Below are 19,264 nucleotides of genomic sequence, written 5' to 3'. Positions count from 1 at the left end.
ATAAGGAGAAAATTACAGTGAAGTCTGTTATTCACAGTACTCATAAGACAAAAGCAAATCAGCTATCCAGGAGACGCATGTTTGAGTTCTAAGACCAGGAAAAAATTTGTCCTATGGGTCCTCATAAAAATGACAATGTGAAATATATTGAAACACATCCTCAGAGGAAAAAAAATCTCCACAGTAAACCCAGCAATGAGATTCATAAGTCTGATATTTATAAAATCCCTTAGTACAAAGTGGTGAGAAGATACTGAGCACAATTCACATTCAATGATACAGTTTTAGAACGCTGTTCAAGGAGAACTGGAAATTAAGCCTAACCTACTTTGTGTAATAATTTTATAATTTAAATGTTTAAAATAACTGTTTCGTGAGTTCAGTAATAATTTACTCAAACTGCATAGATATTCTCAAGAAATACACATTTTTCTTAATGGTAAGTTCAAACTAAAAAGCCAAATACAAAAATTGTTATAGCATAAACAGACATCTTGATGGGTTGTATTAACTGTAGAGTTGCCAGCCCGTTGTCTAAAGGAACAGAGTGCCTTTGATCTGATTCCTGCAATCTCACCCGAATGGTCAAAATATAGCAGCAGCTTATATGCCATTGATCAGCAGTAATGGACGTGATAAGAAATCAAGATTTCCAGAAGGTCCTTACTTGCACAGTTCTTTACAATCATCACATGTAATGCAACATGGTTGGTTCTATTGTCACATATCTCCTCTGTTTTTCTTCTGCTCTAACAAAAAAGGACTTCTTTTTAGAATGATGCATCAGATTGGTTTTTGGTGCTCCTGGGAGGGTCACTGGTTGAGCATCCACCTTTGGTTCAGGTCACGATCCCAGGGTCCTGGGATCGAGTCCCATATCGGGCTCCTTGCATGGAGCCTGCTTCTCCCTCTGCCTGTGTCTCTGCCTCTTTCTCTGTGTCGCTCATAAATAAATAAATAAAATCTTTTTTAAAAAATTGGTTTTCAAAATCCCCTGCCTCATTTAAATTATGTTTCCCTTGGAACCCCTGGGTAGCTCAGCAGTTGAGCATCTGCCTTTGGCTCAGGGTGTGATCCTGAGGTCCGGGATCCCCGAGGTCTGGGATGGAATTCCACATTGGGCTGTTGTGTGAGAGCCTGCTTCTCCCTCTGCCCATGTCTCTGCCTCTCCCTGTGTGTCCCTCATGAGTAAATAAATAAAATATTTAAAATAAATAAATAAAATAAATTATGTTGCCCTAAAATAAATTAATAAAACTATTTAACCACTTAGTATCCCAGTTATGGAAACAACCAAGAGAAACCATAGGGCATTTAAAGAAACCCGTTCAAAGCAATGATAACAAGTTCCATTTCAGGTTAAGTCAGGATGGACATGGAACATAGATGAAACTAGAATCAGTGATTTTTAAATTGAGAAATGTTAGTTTTTTGTTTTTTTTTTTTTTTTTTTTTTTTGAGAAATGTTAGTTTTGTATTTATTTTGTAAAAATGTACCTACCTATACTTGGCAATTCTTAATGACAAATAATTATATTACTGTTGCAGGGTTGCAGGGTTCTTGTCTCATGGAGTGGAAGAATGAATCTCGCCAACAAAAGTATGAAGTGAAACTTTATCAAGTAAAGGTGAGAATAGAAAGGAAAGAAAAGGAGTGCTTTGGAGTAAGAAGTGTCTCAAATGGGTTGCCATTAAGGGCTTTTTATGGTCAGTCTTTTATAGAAAACTGACCAGGGAACTTGATAAATATCTTGTCCATATCATTTAAGTCAAAGTAGATTTGTAAATATTATGAAAATATCTCATCTATATTTAGAACAAACAAGGTGTATTTATTATGTGCCCTTGTCTCTGGTTAATATCTTATCTATAACATTTCTCCACATCTGGGATTTCTGTGAGCCTGGTTATATCACCCCCTGCGTGACCCTAGTCACATCACCCACTATCTAGCCTCAGGTTTCCCTTACTCGGCATGAGTGAATCTATTAAAAAAAAAAAAAAAAAAAAAAAGAATTGTTTTTAAACCTACAATAAAATTGGAATAAGAAATGTGAAATGCTTTTAAGAAAAAATGGTATTCAAAAGTAATGAAATAAAAGGAGGAGTAAAGATACAGCTTGATGAAGTTAGCATTTTTTTGGCAGAACTTTTTCATCCAGTTGGCCATCAGTCAATCATTCAGAAGGCTAGGAGAATATTTTCCAATCCTAATTGCCACAGTGGTATTACATTTTGTCTTTTCCTAAAACCAGGTCCCCACCCCCACCCACCCCCCTGCCCGCCACAAGCGTAAATTTCAAATAAAAGCTAACACAGAGTCCTGACTTTAATTCTGCAGTAGGAGAAATTCTAAAAACCTAAAACCAAAAAAGAACATATTAACTTGTGTTTTTCAGTGTAGGACAGAAACATAATTTCTTCACTAAACAATCTATTTGTAAATAAACTCTAACCTAGTTCTTAAAATCCTATATAGTAGCTGTTGAGAGAAGTGACAAATATTGTACTTTAATTTTTAGAAATACTGTTCTATATAATGTAATTTCAGTCTCCAAAGACTCCTGAGTCTAGAAAGTACACTGCTCACTCTATGATATACACTCTACTCACTACTTAAAATAATTGGATTTTATTTTTAAAATATGACTTTGGAGTAAGCCTCGTGTCCCTAAAGATGTTTTCTATTTTGTACCAATATGTGAAATGTCTCATTTCTCTTGAAATTCATTTTATACCAAAAAGAGTATCATACTGAATCAAAAATTTCTCTAGGTTGATTCACATCTTTCTTGCCAACTATTTTGACTAGATTTAGATTGTTAGGCTACATGTATAAGAAACTACGTGTGATACCAGTTGCAGATTTGTACTCCTGTATAACAAACGGTCCCAAAACTTAGCAGCTTAAAACAATCAATTATTATCTTCGCTTATGGTTCTGAAGGCTGATGAGTTCATCTGGGTAATTCTTATTTAATGTAACTCATAAAACTGTAGGCAAATAATGGCCATGGCTGGAATCACCTGAAGGCTTCTTTACTCGTATATCCAGTTCCAGGCTGGGGGATGGCAAGAAGAGCTAGAGGCTGATCTGGCCTATTTTTTCCCCTTATCTTACCCACCTTTCCCCCACGTGGCTTCTCTAAATGGTTATCTTGGGCTCCCTATTGTCCTGGTACTCTTGGGGTAGTCAGACTTCTTACTTGGTGGCTGACTTTTCTTAAGAAAACATTCCAAGTTGCCTGATTGGAAACTGCAAGGCTTTTGATAAGCCACCTTCAGAAGTCTCAGAAGTTTACTGTGTTTCATTCTATTGGTCAAGCAGGTCACTAAGGTCAAGAGGAGGGGACTTGGATCCCACCTCTCAAAGGGAAGAGTTACAAAGAAATTGTGGCCATCTTTAATTTATCACAATTCCTATTCAAAAATGGAAGATTGCCAAATTTCTTTAAACTTTTCCTTCATTCTACAGCAAATTTTAAGAGATTGAGATTAGCTTAAAACCCCTAAACTCAGGGTATGTTAGTTATTTAATTAATTTCTTACTAGTTAGCAATTAAGAAAAACAATATGGAAACCGATAAGAAATTTTCCCTAGTTCTCAGTTTGACTTTGACAAAAACACTTTAAAATAATTATCAAGAATGTGTTCTGTGGGTCATATCTAGCCATTATAAAACAGTGAATAATCATAGAAAGAATAAGAGATCTCAGCAACTTTCTTTTTTCTTTTTCTTTTTTTAGCATGGAGGCCAACTCAGGGCCCCATCCCAAGACCGTGAGATCCTAACCTGAGGCCAAGTCAAATGCGTAACCGACTGAGCCATCCAGATGCCGTTCTCAGCAACTTTCAATTCCATTCCAATTTACCCTCTAAGTTGTCAGGAGCATCAAAAAGCTGCAGAGTGCATTTCTGAGGCTATTTAGCATTCCCCCAAATTATGCCAGCTGCTACATCACCATCAAGTGGAACCGCTCTGCTTCCCAGACTCTAGGTAGCATTGACTGGGGCCACTCACTAATGTTCAGCTGGCGGCTAGACTGAGCTGGGGGGGTCCAAGGTAGCTTCACTCACATGCCTGACACCTGCCCTGACCCCCACCTCCTTTGGTGGACTCCTGGGGACTTTTCAGGAAGCATCTCCAGCAGAGGAGTCAAACTTCTTACATGGATACTCAGGGTTCCAAGGGCAAGTATTCCAAAAGACAGGAAAGGGACCTGCCAGTATAAGATCGGGGCAGGAGACTAACACGGCATCACTTACAACAAATTCTCTTGGTCAAAATAGAGTCCACCTGCATTTGAGGAGAGAAGGCATAGATTCTGTATCTGGATAAAAGGATTTGCAACTATCTTTAATTTGTCATAGGGCCCATAAGAAGGCTGGCAGTTCTGAAGCCACAGCCTAAAGACACTATCCTGGAATTCACTTGGAGTTTGCTGGAAGCCAGTTACACACAGGAGCCTCAAATGATGTGAATTAGAAGTTACAATGAACCAAACACACGGGGATATTACCTGCATTAGACTGCAAAGGACGATCCAGAAATGCTCGAAGTGAAAATGTTTCCCCGATTATAGTTAAATCAAAATCCTTTAATACATACGAGCCCTGAGGGGGACATTTAGAGAAACTTGAGGTCCTGTAGCCTCTATTAGGAGTGGATTGGAGTTTGCTCCGCCCTGTGTCTCCTGTTCCACTCAGTGACCCTGTTTTCAGGACTCCTCCCCTCCGCCCCGCCCCGCCCCTGAGCTCAGTGTTGAGGCGTCCTCCGGCACCTGCAGGTGCGCTGGCCGAGCGCGGCCCGGCAGGTGCCTCCCGCAGAGCTAGGGTAGCCGATCTAGTCATACAAAGGATCACCACACTAGTAGAGCTTGGAAAGGTTTATTTTTGTGCCTCATAAACCCAGCGAAACTGCGTCCCTAAATCCAGTAAAATCGCTCAGGTGTGAATCCAACGCGGTAGGCTCTCCGGGCCGCCCCCACCCGCGCCCGGGCTCGTCCCTCCGGGGCCCGGCTCCCGCGTTGGACTACATGTCCCATAATCCTTCAGAGCCGACGCGGCGGTGCGCTCTCTGGACTACGATTCCCACAATCCTCGGACACCGCCCTCTGGTCTTCTCTGCGGTCGCTCCCCGCTTCCCATCTTCCCCTTCGGCCCCGGCGCGCCGAGGAGCAAGGTCGCGGAGGGGAGCGCGCGGGGTGTTGCCGTTCCTGCCGTCTCGGGGCTCGCGGCTCTCGCAGGACCTTCAGCGGCGCTATGTTGGGACAGAGCATCCGGAGGTTCACGACCTCTGTGGTCCGTAGGAGCCACTATGAGGAGGGCCCCGGGAAGGTTAGTGCGTAGGGCACCCCCGCCGCCTCGTTGGGGGAGGGGACCTGGGAAGCCGGAAATGGGAGCGCGGCGGTGGAGCGGGGGAAGGGGGCCGCCGGCAGGAGCGGGGGAGCCACAGGCCGCCACCTCGCCCCGGCGCGCCCCGGAGCTCCCCCCCGCTCCCCTGCGCTCCCCCCTCCGCTCCCCTGCGCTGCCCCCTCCGCTCCCCTGCGCTGCCCCCCGCTCCCCTGCGTTCCCCCCGTTCTCCCCCCCCGCGCTCCCCTCTCCGCTCCCCGCCCCCCCCCCGCGCCCCCCCCCCCCGCGCCCCCCCCCCCACGGCCTCCAGGACCTGCAGGGCCCCTGGGCCCAAGGCTGCAGGTGTTGGCGGCTTACGGCTGAGCTGGAGGTCATCGGAGTGAAGGTCGCTGGCGACGCATGAGGACGTGAGGCCTGTGGTTGTGGGTCGAGCCTGATTACAACTCTTACCCCTCTTTAGTTGGGGTTGGGCTCGGCTCAGGTGGGGATAGATTCGGTTGGAGGGGCGCGCGTGGTAGGGCTTCTCGGGGTGGAAAAGGTGGACCTGGCGATGAGTTGCCCTTGCCGCGTGCCCGCCGCAGGTGGCTGATGGCTCACATCGTAAACCACAACGCCGCCGTCCATTTAGAAAACAGCTCCCCTGGAGAATAGTTTTTCGATCTTCTAAAATGAAAACTTGGCGCCGTGTTAGCCTGACCTGGAGCCCTGCCTAGGGCTCAGTAAAGCCAGTTTTTTTTTTGTTTTGTTTTGTTTTTCCGCATAGTGTTCGGTGGGATTAAGATCATAGGATGTAAAACGTAATAATGTCCTAAAAGGAGGTATGGTGTACGGCGTCGGTAACCCGAGGCTGTAAGAATGAAATTACTATCTCCTGTGTACTTACCCGGTGGTTTGAAATTTCATTTTTGTTGCTCTTTTTTCCCCAACAGAATTTGCCATTTTCAGTGGAAAACAAGTGGAGGCTACTACTTATGATGACTTTGTATTTTGGATCTGGATTTGCTGCACCTTTTTTTATAGTAAGACACCAACTGCTTAAGAAATAAGGATGTTTTAATTGATCCACTAAACAGGTAATCAATCCATGGATCCCTAACCTTCCCAAAGTCCTGTTTTCCCTTCTATTTCTTTCTTCCTCCCCTCCCCCCACCCACAGTTACACAAACAGTGTGCGGGGCTGATTCCTGAAGTTAGTGTAGATGTGGCATTGCTGGGGACATTTTGATGAAGCTAAACACAAATATTCCTTTGTTTAAAAAAACAATTTTTATTGGATGCTATTGTTTGTCAGGTGTATTTTACATTAACGATCTCTTGGTGTTACGCAGCAAGCCTGTGAGTGAGATGGGTGACTTAACCTAATCTAAGACACAAAGATGTTAAGTAGCCCATAGCTGGTGGTCGTGGACTAGGATTTTTACCTAGTCTTGTTCCAGAGTTCAGGCTCCCAACCAGGTAGCGTTCTGGTTAGATGATCTTTTTTTTTTTTTTTTTCTTGAGATTTTATTTATTCGTGAGAGACACAGAGAGAGGCAGAGACACAGGCAGAGGGAGAAGCAGGCTCCATGCAGGGAGCCCGATGTGGGACTCTATCCCCAGACCCGGATCACGCCCTGGGCGGAAGGATCACGCCCTGGGCGGAAGGCAGACCCTCAACTGCCGAGTGTCTTCAGGGCAATAGGTGTCGGTATATGCCCAAACCAATCTTGTGTGTGGGGTTAGCAGATACTTTGTGTGAGAAGGAAAGATTTATTTAGCTTAATTGTAATCAGAATTTTCCTCAAAGCAACATTATGGGAAGCTCTGTGGGCTGGTATGAATTAATTCCAAAAATACTGTTAGTAAGTAAAGGCTTTTATTTGTCTTAATTCATAAGGGAAAGGATTTATCCAGGTGACCCATAATGGAAAGATTTTGGTGCATATGATGAAGCAAATCAGTATGAATAAAGTCATGATACTGTAAACGCTTTCTGATGTACCAGTCATAAACTGATAGACGATATGTTGATGAACTAAATGATCTCTTTTTAATGAATGAGACATTTTAAATGTCAATAACTTATTTTTATTTGCAGATGTGAAAAGGAACATTTTAAGAGGTGCAGTCTCTGAAAAATGGATCAATCTCTTGAATTCAACATACTCAACATGTTTGTAAATAAACTTATGGCATGAATCTTTAATGCCTCTTCGCTGAAACATGGAATGTAATGATTGTGCTTTTTTATTTGGGAAATATTTAGGATTAGTTTGTTTGGTCAGAATATGTGTGTGATTGTGCCTGTTTCTTGTTTTTAGATTTGAGGTTTTTGATTTTTGATTACTAGGTCAAGACCTTGTTGGTAATCTATGTTATTAAAAAGGCAAACTTTGTTGTCACATAGTAATCTTTTAGTTGAAAAAGAAGTGTACTTTTATTTGCCTTTACTAAATAAGCAGTAAAATTGGTTTTCTTCATGAGTGACATTTAGTCATGAGGAAAAGCACTAGTGTATACAGAGTGAAGCCCCAAGAGTTCTCCAGACCTGTGATCTAAAACTAAAATTTTCCTGTGATAAATTTGCTATTGACCAATACTAGTCGTTTTTAGACTAAGTAAAAGTAGAATACTTGAAATGTAATAGCTTGTAAAACCATATGGAAATATTCCAAGTTTATTCTGGAATTTTAGTAGAAATGGACTAAAAGATGGCTCTGATTAGTAATTTATATCAGTAAATCAAATTTATGTTGATAGTGAAATGCTGCTAGCTACATAAAATGTAGTGACTTAGTTCCTAGGGCTTTGTATTGGGGCAGGAAAACAGTTCTTCAATGTTTAATCCTCGTTTAGTCACTTTTGGAATACCACACTGATGTTAGAAAAATGCCGTAAAGCAGAGATTGTAAACTGGTGCTCCATTTGAGCTCTAGACTTTTTGGTTGAATAGGGGTGCTGTACTTTTTAAACCATTATTTAAAAACGAGAATAGTTAGAAGAAAGTCTCTTTGGGTTCTTGAAAAATTGCTGAGTGGTTCTACATCCTTTCATAGAACAAAACCGCTGCCTAAATCAGTCCTGACAACATTAGATTATCTGTGTACCCCTAATGTTGAACTACTCATTTGGTGGAACCTTAAAAAACTTTATGGTTTGACTGGGCCTATCATCACGATCTCCAATAATCCTGCAATAGTTACTTAAATATGGATATAATTAAATCTTTATGACTGCCTAACTTACTCCCTGTACTTGCATGTCATTGTTTTTTTGATTATTGCTGAATCAGATGTCATCTGTGTTTATGGAACATTAAGGCTTTCTGCCTTTGGGAAGGTAAAAATGAGTTCAAAGACCATAAAATGATTCCAAATTCTTGGTTCAATCTCTTCTGTTAAGTTACAAATTTAGCTGTCATCCTTTACTTGGAGGAAATTGGAATAGAACCTATCTTGCAGTGTTTGGGGATTTGGTAAGCTATATAAAAACATTTTAGTTTCTGGCAAGTTCTAAAAGATTTTTTTTTTTTTGATGTAAAATACATCACAAATCAAATGTTACTGTTACTTACCAGCAAGGTCTAGCTAGCAAACATCTAATACATTAAATTGTTTTCCTCAGTGTTTGAGATTTACATGAATGAGGGGGAAAAAACCTCCCTTGCCTGTCCTGGGAGAGGAGCACAGATTGTCCCAACATAAAAAGGCTTCAGTAACCTGGGTCATAGTCCATAAGTATGTTGAGTGGTAGAGGCCAGAGAAACAACCAGTCAGGTATGTATATAGACAGATTTGTTGTAAGGAATTAGCTCGTGTGATCATGGAGGTGTGAGAGGTCCAAAATCGGATGCAGGTAGTGCTGAAGGCTGGAGACCTAGGAAGAGTTGCTATTCCAATCCAAAGCTGTCTGTTGACAAGAATTTACTCTACTGGAAGCACCTGAGTGCCTCAGTAGAGTATGCTACTCCATCTTGGGATCCTAAGTTTGAGCCCCACATTGGGAGTAGAGTTAAAATAAAATCTTAAAGTCCTTATAGGCATGTGGGTGGCTCAGTCAGTTAAGCATTTGCCTTTGGCTCAGGTCATGATCTCAGGCTCCTGATCTAGCCCTGTGTTGGGCTTCCTGCTTAGCAGGTAGCCTGCTTTTCCCTCTTCCTCTGCCCCACTCCCCGATTCATTCATTCTCTCTCTCTCTCTCTCTCTCTCTCTCTCTCTCTCTCCCTCTCCCCCTTTCTCTCTCTCTCTCTCTCTCAAATCTTCCAGGGAGTTTGGTATTTCTATTAAGGTCTTCAGCTGATTGCATGAGGCTAACTCACATTATGGAGAATAATCAGCTTTAGAAACTCAATGTAAATGTTAATTTCTCAAAAAAAAAAAAAAAAAAAAAACCACTTCACAAATATTTGACCAAATAATCTGGACTCATGGCTCAGTCAGGTTGACATTACATTTTAACCATGCCAATTTCATATAAGCATGTGACTTAACGCAGTGTAATATTTAAAATGTTGGAGTTTTAAAAACCACAAAATTCCCGTAAAAATCCAGATTCTTTTAGAAAACCCACTGGACAGACCCACACATTCCTGTATGAAATTGAGCTAGGGCAAATAAAGTACCTCACACACATGCTTCCTCAACTCCAGGATACCTGAATAGCGATTTAGGCTGGGGACTAGAACCCAGGATTTGTTTTGAAGAAAAACCGCTACTTCTTCCATAGTTAAGCTTTGGCCACCCTGAAGGGAAAAAAAAAAAAATCCGTATTTTGCTACAGAGGCAGAACAAAACAGTTAATGGGTTCAAGAGTAAGGTTTGCTTGGATTCCAAGCCAGTCTTTGGTCACATATTGTCAAGAGACTGCTTGAGTTCCTGTTCTATCAAGAGTATCTAGTTGTGAAGATTAGAAGGAGGTCTAATCGAGGCAAATTTCTTTAGATTCCTGCTGTAGAGTACTAAATGAAAAACAAGTGAGGTGGAGGAAATAGAGTGGACATGGTTGGAACTGTTCAAGTTGATCTCAAAGCCGTTCTGCAGTTGCTGGCAGGTGTTTGCAGTTACTCCAGCTACACTTCTAAACAGCTGTCCAGCAGGTACTTCAACCTTAACCATGTGCAAAAATGTGTGGATGAGTACTGTAAGCTGTCACCATCAGTAAAATTCCAGCTTCTTAGCATGTATTTAGTCATTTCCCTACAGTTTCAGCCTCCCCCTCAACATACAGCTCCATTTTTATTACCACCTCCACGTCTTTGTTCAGGTGCCACATTTTCAGTAAAGCTCTCTCCTGCTGATTCCCCCCCTTTAGCCCAAACATACTACACAAAGGTCTCCCAATACCTTATAAACAGCTTTATTATGACCTCAGCATGTACTGTAATTACTGATTTCCTTCCCTATCTCATACCCGCATGTGATCTTTCCAAGACCAGGGAGACCATTACTTATTTATGCGCCCTGCATGTATAATTTAGTGAGTGGTCAATGGACATTTATTGAATGGAAGCCAGGAATGATAAAACTATTTGAAAAGAGCAAAGCCCCGGCCTAATCTACACATCAAAACGGTGTATCTCTCAATGTTTTCTAGATAGTAATAAATTTCGCCCAAATAACTTGCTGAGGGTCAGCCCAGGTGGCTCGGGTTTAACACCACCTTCAGCCCAGGGCGTGATCCTGGGGACCTAGGATCGAGTCCCACGTCGGGCTCCCTGCATGGAGCCTGCTTCCCTGCCTGTGTCTCTGCCTCTGTCTCATGAATAAATAAAATCTTAAAAAAAGAAACCTTGCTGAGTTAGTTTCTCTAAATATGTATTGCAGTAATCCAATTTTGTAGACTAAATGAGAAGAGTTTGCACCAAAATGTAACTGAACTATGTCGCTACCTACACTGCAGTCCATCCAAGATGGACTAAGCAGTGTGGACAGTGTATCTAAGACAAACTGATGAAAATAAGTGTGTGTCGACTTACATTCTAACTATGGATCTTGTTTCAGCCTAGCATTTTGAGAAGCACGGACTTAAAGAATTAGGAGATGTATGGTTTTACCTAATGCTTGAAATAGATCTCAGTGGATTTAAGGGCCTAAATGTTACTCAGCCTGTTGTTCCTAAGTTCACTCTTTGTCACGGGATGGCTGCCATAGTTCCAGGCATCCCATACAGATTTGACAATTTCCAGCAAGAAGAGTTGCAATTTCAAGTTATTTTTAAGAGTGGAGAAAGATTGCTTAGAAATCCACGACTCATTGGGCACAGGAGTCATGTATTCATTCCTAAATACACTAGCAAGGGGAATGGCTGGCATCATAGTTGTTAGTTTCCATGATTTATACTCTGCTACGTCAAAACGTTTATTAAAAAAATGTATCCATTATGAAGTAATGATTTTATTTTCCTAGTTATTGAAATGTTACAGATTAGAAGGAAGGTAGCCACTTTCTATATATTTAACAATACAATGAAGATTTTCTAGTTAACATATAATTCAAATAATAGTTGAGTTGGGACAGACTTGAACTCCTATTTGAATATGTGTACGAGCTGTTTTGGTCTTTCCCTAATCTAATAGAGTAGTCATTAGGGTTTTTCACAACTATGCCAGTTCTGTGTGCACGGCAGGATTGAACTCTGTCTCCTTTGCTTTGACAAATGAAAATAAGAGCAGAAGTGATCTGTTACTCCTTCCTAGAAGCTTAAAAACATTGTACAGTTGATATCAAGTTCCCTTCCTCATGCTGCAGGGATAGAGCCTCCATCAGCTTGGCTTCCTGAGACTAGTGAGTACAGCCATTTGTTAAATATATAGAACGAGCAAGAAACTTGCATTGTTTTAATCATCTGGGGATAGGATTGTTACTGCAGCAAATCTTGGCCTACCCTCAGTGGAATACCTCTGTCTCTGTATTACTGAATCTTTCATTGTAGAATTCTGTGTCAATACAATTTTCTAAGGCCTCTTCTGATTTAGAATGAATTATATGTGGGCTGCCTGGGTGGCTTAGTTGATTAAGCATCCAACTTGATTTTGGCTCAGGTCATGATCTCACAGTTGTGAGATCAAGTCCCAGTGCTGGGCTCCTTGCTCAGTGACGGGTGTGCTTGAGATACTCTCCCCCCGTGCTCCTCCCCGCAATCAAACACGTATGCATGCTCGCTCGCTCTCTCTCTCTTAAATAAATCTTTATAAAATGAATTGTATCTACAATTGCAAATGTGATTACGATATAAAAGCTTGATTAAGTAAGGAAAAAAATCTCTTCAGCACTTTCCATATGTGACAGGAGCCAGAATGATGGCGATACACCGTTTTTGGCTTTCAAAGTGATTTTTTGAGCTGCAGTTTTCAGTTTTGAGCCTTTCCACCTTCTCTATCATTTTGGTGGACCTCACTTACCCATTGGACATCTTTATAAAAATTAGAAAATTGAATCTCTTTTTCCAGATGGACACAGCATCATGTTGGAGCACGTTTGTTCCCTTGTCTAGTCCTCTTCATTTTACTTTGTACATTGGAAAATAGTACAACTTTATAGTATTCCTGAACAAATTCATCTCAAATTTGAATTTTTCAGATTATTCCTACTAAAATTTACTGTCCTCCCAATCTTCTCAGATATGACAAAAAGGCAGGTGCACAATAACTGGATTAAATAATTACTGAGTCTTTTAGCAGGACTCTATATCCTTTAGAACAAGCTTTGTTTTCTTTGGTGGATTCCAAAACTTAGTACCATGCTTGGTAAATATTAAGCCTTCAACAAATATATTTAAATAGATGGAGGTAAGAGGAACATTAATTGGATTTAATAATATTTCCAAGTATATGGGGAGCCAGTCTAGGAAATTCTCTCCTGATGCCTAATAGCAGGAGATGATCAGTTAAATATCTTAACCCTGATTTTCTCTAATTAATATTATAAAAATTTCTCATACATTATGTCTTAAGAGCCTTTCTCAGTACAGTTCTATCTATAAACTGTAGTGAGAAATCACTATTCATGCTCAAGCTCTGCTAACTACCAAAATCCATCACACATTCCCCAGACAGTATATATTAAATGGAACCATATAAAATTACTGATGTATCATATTTTGACCTAGAAAATGGCTCAATTTCTGATGGTTCAATGGTCATGGTTTCCTTTCTCAGCTACTGAACCACTCCTGGAGTTTCTTCCCTCCATATACATAACAGGGAAGCCATGGATTTTCACACAACCAGAGATTAATTGGTTTGTCTGCAGGCAGTATAGCAGAACTGAAACTGTTTAACATGAGTATATTTTGCTATACCCAGTATGTAATATATATGACATATAATATGTATAATAATAATTATACTATCATTTTATTACCATTTAAAAAAACAGGATAATCTAGAATTCTCAAATGCTACTTTTCCCCTAACAGTCTGAGCTTTTGGGGACATTGCTCCCAATTACAGTACAAAAAACACTTTCTCATGTACACAGTATGTAGTGTGGAGAGTGAACGGTCAAGAAAATTCTTAAGATGTTTTTGGTGCAAATAGATAAGTTTTTATTAAAGCACGGGGAAAAGACCCATGGACAGAGCTGCACTGTGATTGTGAGGAGTGATTGATTATATACTTTTAAGTTGAGGGTAGAGGTAAAGGAAGCTTCTAAAGGAAAATTTTCATAGGTTAAACAGACAGGATCCTGGAGATGCGGCTATTGTCAAGTTAAGGTTGCTTTTTGCCTCTAGCAAAGCATTTAACATTAAGGCAGCTGTGAGTTTCTTGAGAAATGTCATACTCTGCCTGTCTCAGGTGTTTATCAATGGGCTGCAAGTAGTAAGGAAATTTAATTTTATCTGCATTTCTTTCACCTTTTTTCTCATCAGTAGGATGATTTTACAGCAAGAATCTGGCTTGCAATTTTTTCCCTTATGGGATTTAATATGAATTGTCTGAAAAAAAACAACTCTGGATTTTAGAAAGAGAGTTGTAAATATTTCTGTTGTCATAGGAAAAAGGAATTTCCTGCTATGGACCGAACGTATGTGTCCCCCCCCAGAATTCATATGTTCAAACCTAATCCCCCATGTGATGATATTTGCAGGTGGGGCTTCTGGGAAGTGATTAGATCATGATATTGGAGCAGTCATGAATGGGGTTATTGCCCTTTTAAAAGAGACCCCTAAGAGCTCCTTCACCCCTTTCTGCCATGTGAAGACACAGCAAGAAGGCGGCGATCTGTAAACCATGAAGCAGGCTCTCACCAGACACTGAATCTGCCAGCACCTTTATCTTGGACTTTCCAGCCACCAAAACTGTGGGAAATAAACCTCTGTTATTTACTTAAAAAAAAAAAAAAAAATTCATCAGAGACACAGAGGCAGAGACGCAGGCAGAAGGAGGAGAAGCAGGCTCTGTGCAGAAGTATGATGCAGGACTCTATCCTGGAACACCAGGATCAAGTCCTGAGCTGAAGGCAGACGCTCAACCAACCGCTGAGCCACCCAGGCGTTCCTACCTCTGTTATTTATTAAATACCAATGATATTCTGGTATAGCAGCCAGAACAGATAGACACTTTCTAAATCTAAGTTCCCCTCCGTGTCCTCCAGAAAAACCTTACTGATCAGCAGGGAAAGCAAATTCACCCATAATCTGTGACTTTAAGTTTATTTCTTAAGATTTTATTTACTTTTTCAAGACATAGAGGCAGAGACATAGGTAGAGGGAGAAGCAGACTCTTCGCAAGGAGCCTGGTTCAGGACTCAGTCCCTGGACCCGGGACCACACTCTGAGTTGAAGGCAGATGCTCAACCACTGAGCCACCCAGGTGTCCCTGTAACTAAGTTTGACACAGTGATTTACAAGAAATGCATATATTTGGACATTTAGGTGACTAAAATATGTTCCTCCCATATATTTAATTTTCATCCACTGTTCTTGGCTCACAGATCCCAAAACCTTGTAATTTCCTGAGATAAGAACAATGGGAGCATCTTTTGTTATAATTCATCTCTTGCCCTCAGTTCCCCAGAATGCTTCAGAGCCATAAAGGTGAAATGGGTGTCTTGTTATTCATAACAAGTTCCTTTCCATCACAACTGGGTTTATGTTAAAGAAGGTGACTTTTGGAGATCCCTGGGTGGCTCAGTGGTTTAGGGCCTGCCTTCGGCCCAGGGCGTGATCCTGGAGTCCTGGAATCAAGGCCCATGTTGGGCTCCCTGCATGGAGCCTGCTTCTCCTTCTGCCTGTGTCTCTGCCCCTCTCTCTCTCTCTCTCTCATGGGTAAATAAATAATTTTTTTTTTTTTTTTTTAAAGATGACTTTTGGAAAGCTGCTAAGGATGCTGGGTGGTTGCCAGGAGAAACAACCTTAAGCAAAAAGGTGGGAACTTTCCCATTCCCTGTAGAGGGAGGGAAAAGAGCTAGGTGATTGATTCAATCACCAATAGCCAATGAGCTATCAATCATGCTTAAGTAATAAAACCTTCATTAAAACCCAAAAGGAAAAATAAAAAATTTAAAAAAAAAAAAAAAAGGAGGGGGTTCGGAGGGCTTCATCAGAATACTTCCATGTGCCTCTGTGTCAGTCCTTAAGTTCCATGAGGACAGAATTTCCTTGGCTCAGGGCCTTGTCCTATGTATCTCTTCATGTGGCTGTTGATTTGGATCTTTTAATATCTTTTGCAATATGTCAATAATCTAGTGAATAAAGTTCCCTGAGTTTTGTGAGCCTTTCTCATAAATTACTTGAACCTAAAGAGGGGTCTGTGGGAACCTCAGATTTATAGGCAGCCAGAGTACAGGTAACAACCTGGGCTTACAATTGACCTCTAAACTGGAGGGTGGGCTTGTGCACTAAGTGAGCCCTTTGTCTGTCTCCAGATAGATAGTAACAGAATTAAGCTGAGTTCAGTTGAATTATTGGTACCCTCTTGGTGTCTTGAGCGTTGCTTGTTGTGTGAAGAACCCTAAACAGACACACACACACACACACACACACACACACACACACACAGGAATTGGGTCCAGGAATCAAAAGACTAAGGGACAGATTTTAAGTTATCTCTAAGTTGAAAAATAAGCATTATGACGGGCAACACTGTGTCTAGAGCCTATACACAAGGGGAGACAAACAGATGGGGTAGGGTTAGAGAGGATATGAATGAGGGGTGGAGGTAGGGATACTGGGGATGTTAGGATACGGATAAAATCACTCTCAAAAACCAAGTGCACTCAGAATAGGAAAACACTGAGAATCAGCTTGAGATCTTATAGATTGGAGCACTGGCTATAGTGTAAATGAAGGGACTTGAGAATGAGCAGAGCCCAATGTAGGGTTTTAGAATGGCATCACTTCTGAGTAACTGCAAGTGACAGGAAGAGGCACTCTTAGAGGCTTACTGGTGAATGAAGAAAAGGAAACAAAAGGAAATTTTCTTGTAAAAAAAAGAAAGAGAGAGTCACAAAAACAGTATATACACCAAGCCCTCTCATTGAAACAAGTGCAATCTTGGTTAAAGAAACAGTAACATTTCACATCAAAAGAAAATAATGGTTTTGAATTAAGAAACCTAGTTAGCCTCCTTAAACTCTCTCTCTCTGGCTACATATAATTGTATTACTAGTACAGGAAAATAATATTTCAAGGAGAATAGCATATAACAGTTTCATACAAAGTTACTGTAAGAAATTTGTATTCATAGAATTTCATTTCAGCTGATGACAATTCCACAATAAACACCATCCTTGAAATAGAAGAAATCTTAACACAATCCAACTGAATTAAATATCCTTAAATATTTGCAAATATTGAAGGAAAAAAAACATTTTAAATTAAAAATTCAAAATCTTAGAACAGGAGTTGGGTCTGGGGGGTGTGAAACAAAAACTGACCAGGAAAAATGAGGGGAAAAAACCAACAATAATCTTTGAAGTTAAAGATGCCTAAAGAAGGATAGATTTGCTTGAAATTGAATGAAGGAACTGAAGGAAAGGCATGAAACAGCTAAGAAATAAATACAAGACAAAGACATAAAAAAATAAAAATTACACACAGAGAAAAGGGCAAAACCGTAGTGGCTATTTGATATATTTAGATAAATACATACTCCTGTTTAATGCAAAGCTTAAGCATATTGTTTCCCCATGTCCCTTCCCCATCTATCCCTGTCCCTATCTCCCAGACGCAACAAGGCTTCTGATTATTTTCACCAGAGATTAGTGTCTTTTGAAGCTGCCTGGGTGGCTTAGTGTTTGAACATCTGCCTTTGGCTCAGGTTGTGATCAGAGGCTCCTGGCATCAAGTCCAGCATTGGGCTCCAGGCGGGGAGCCTGCTTCTCCCTCTGCCTGTGTCTCTGTGTCTCTCATGAATAAATAAATAAAATCTTAAAAAAAAAAAGATTAATGTCTTCTAGAACTCCACAGGGTATATCATTTTCATATACAAAAGTTTCAGAGCATAAGTATGCTTTAGTTATACCTATTACATAACCCATTATTTTAGGAAATATGAATATTATTATAATTCTAGTATTTTCAAAGTGTTTCCCAGAGAAAATCTGACCTAAGAAGTTACAGATGACATAACACAGCTGAAGAAGAGCTATGGAATATGGAGTAAGAGAATCTATGGAATAAAACAATAAGCACGAGGTCAGACAAATCAGATATTTTCTTTCTCAGAAGTATCTTAAGCATGTACAGAAAAGACCAAATGGATCGACAAAGAAAGATTATAAGAATGAAATATCCTTAAAGGCAGCTGCTGTATATTTACATTTTTGTGTTCCTAGCATCTAGCACAGTCTCCAGTAAGCAGTGAGAGCTCAGCTAATGTGTGTGGAAGTGAATTAAACTGAAGACTGTTCCAAGTATACAGTAGAATATGAACATAGTTGAACATATGAGAACAAGTAAGATTTCTAGAAGTATGAAGAAGCCCTCACTGTGATATGGGAGAGCTTGGTTCTTGTCTCACGGAGTCGAAGAATGAATCTCACGGACAAAGGAGAGTGAGTAAAGTGATAGAAGTTTATTAAGTGAGGGTACAAAGAAAGCTCTCAGATGTGAGAGGGGTCCCAACGGGGTTGCCACTGGGGGGGGGCTTGTAGGGTTGGTCTTTTATTGAAAGCCTACCAGGAAACCTAAATCCTTTCAACATATCTATTGATATCACCATTGAGTAAGGACTAGTGATAACATCTTTAATGGTTTATTTCTTCTTTGGAATCTGGTTATGCTTTGTTGGTCACAGGTGACTATCATAAAAAAGACACCCTCCCCTCCAACACTTAGGGCAGGGTAGTCTGGCTTGTATCCTTATCTCTGGTTTCCTTACATCTCAGCGTTTTTGGGATTTTTGTGACTCTGGTTCCGTAGCCCCCTACCTATCTCTTCCTACCTAGCCCTATTTTGTCCCTAACTCAACTGAGTATCTTAAGATGAGACTAGATAGAGAAGTATGGTAAAGGAAAGGTCATGGTGAGACAGGGTGGGCAGGGCAGGGAGGGCCAATCTGACATCTTGAGCTATAGGATTGATGGTGGGCTACAACCTTTTACATGTGGGTGACAAGAGCAATATTAATTTACAACTACTTGCCTGATAGCCTAATAAGAAAAGAAACCAGAGAAGAATAACAACCAGGAAATGGTAATCTGAGAATGGGAATATGAGGGTCAAAGTTAGAGCATTAAAAGTGGATGGGTTAGAATATTCACTATAAGAGGTATTTGGAAATTAAATGCAGGAAAATAGTATTTCTTGTTGCCCCAGTTGTCTTTATTAGATTATTTAGCAATTCTCTTAAAGTCTGCAAAAATATAAAAACTGGATCTTTACATTGTGACTCGAAAAAATAATAAGAATAGAAAATTCTTCAAGAAGCCAGGCAATGTGAAAAGTATTTTGGCTTCTCTGTCTCTACTCTTAATTTAATTCTGGTCTTAA

General features: G+C 40.5%; 1 protein-coding gene and 1 non-coding gene across 2 annotated transcripts; both read left to right on the top strand.

The window, feature by feature from the left end:
* The first annotated feature begins 4,877 nt into the window (after positions 1 to 4,877).
* LOC112653522 (cytochrome c oxidase subunit 7C, mitochondrial) lies at positions 4,878 to 7,554 on the top strand. The gene is made up of 3 exons (XM_025437732.3): positions 4,878 to 5,338; positions 6,283 to 6,426; positions 7,431 to 7,554. Exons 1-2 carry the CDS (start codon positions 5,264 to 5,266, stop codon positions 6,397 to 6,399), a joined length of 192 nt encoding a protein of 63 aa, XP_025293517.1. The 5' UTR covers positions 4,878 to 5,263; the 3' UTR covers positions 6,400 to 6,426; positions 7,431 to 7,554.
* On the top strand, positions 7,271 to 7,333 carry LOC112654206 (small nucleolar RNA Z39). Its single transcript, XR_003132867.1, has one exon. It is a non-coding gene; the product is annotated as a small nucleolar RNA Z39 (small nucleolar RNA).
* Positions 7,555 to 19,264: the final 11,710 nt, after the last annotated feature.

The sequence above is a fragment of the Canis lupus genome, chromosome 3 (genome assembly GCF_003254725.2).
Source record: "Canis lupus dingo isolate Sandy chromosome 3, ASM325472v2, whole genome shotgun sequence".
Lineage (NCBI taxonomy): Eukaryota > Metazoa > Chordata > Mammalia > Carnivora > Canidae > Canis > Canis lupus.
This window is presented reverse-complemented; position numbering and strand designations above follow the sequence as displayed.

Excerpts from the sequence above, each read along its gene's own strand:
- LOC112653522 (XM_025437732.3), top strand. The coding sequence starts at position 5,264 with ATGTTGGGACAGAGCATCCGGAGGTTCACGACCTCTGTGGTCCGTAGG. Across the intron at positions 5,339-6,282 it reads ATGAGGAGGGCCCCGGGAAG|AATTTGCCATTTTCAGTGGA; the intron begins GTTAGTGCGTAG and ends TTTCCCCAACAG.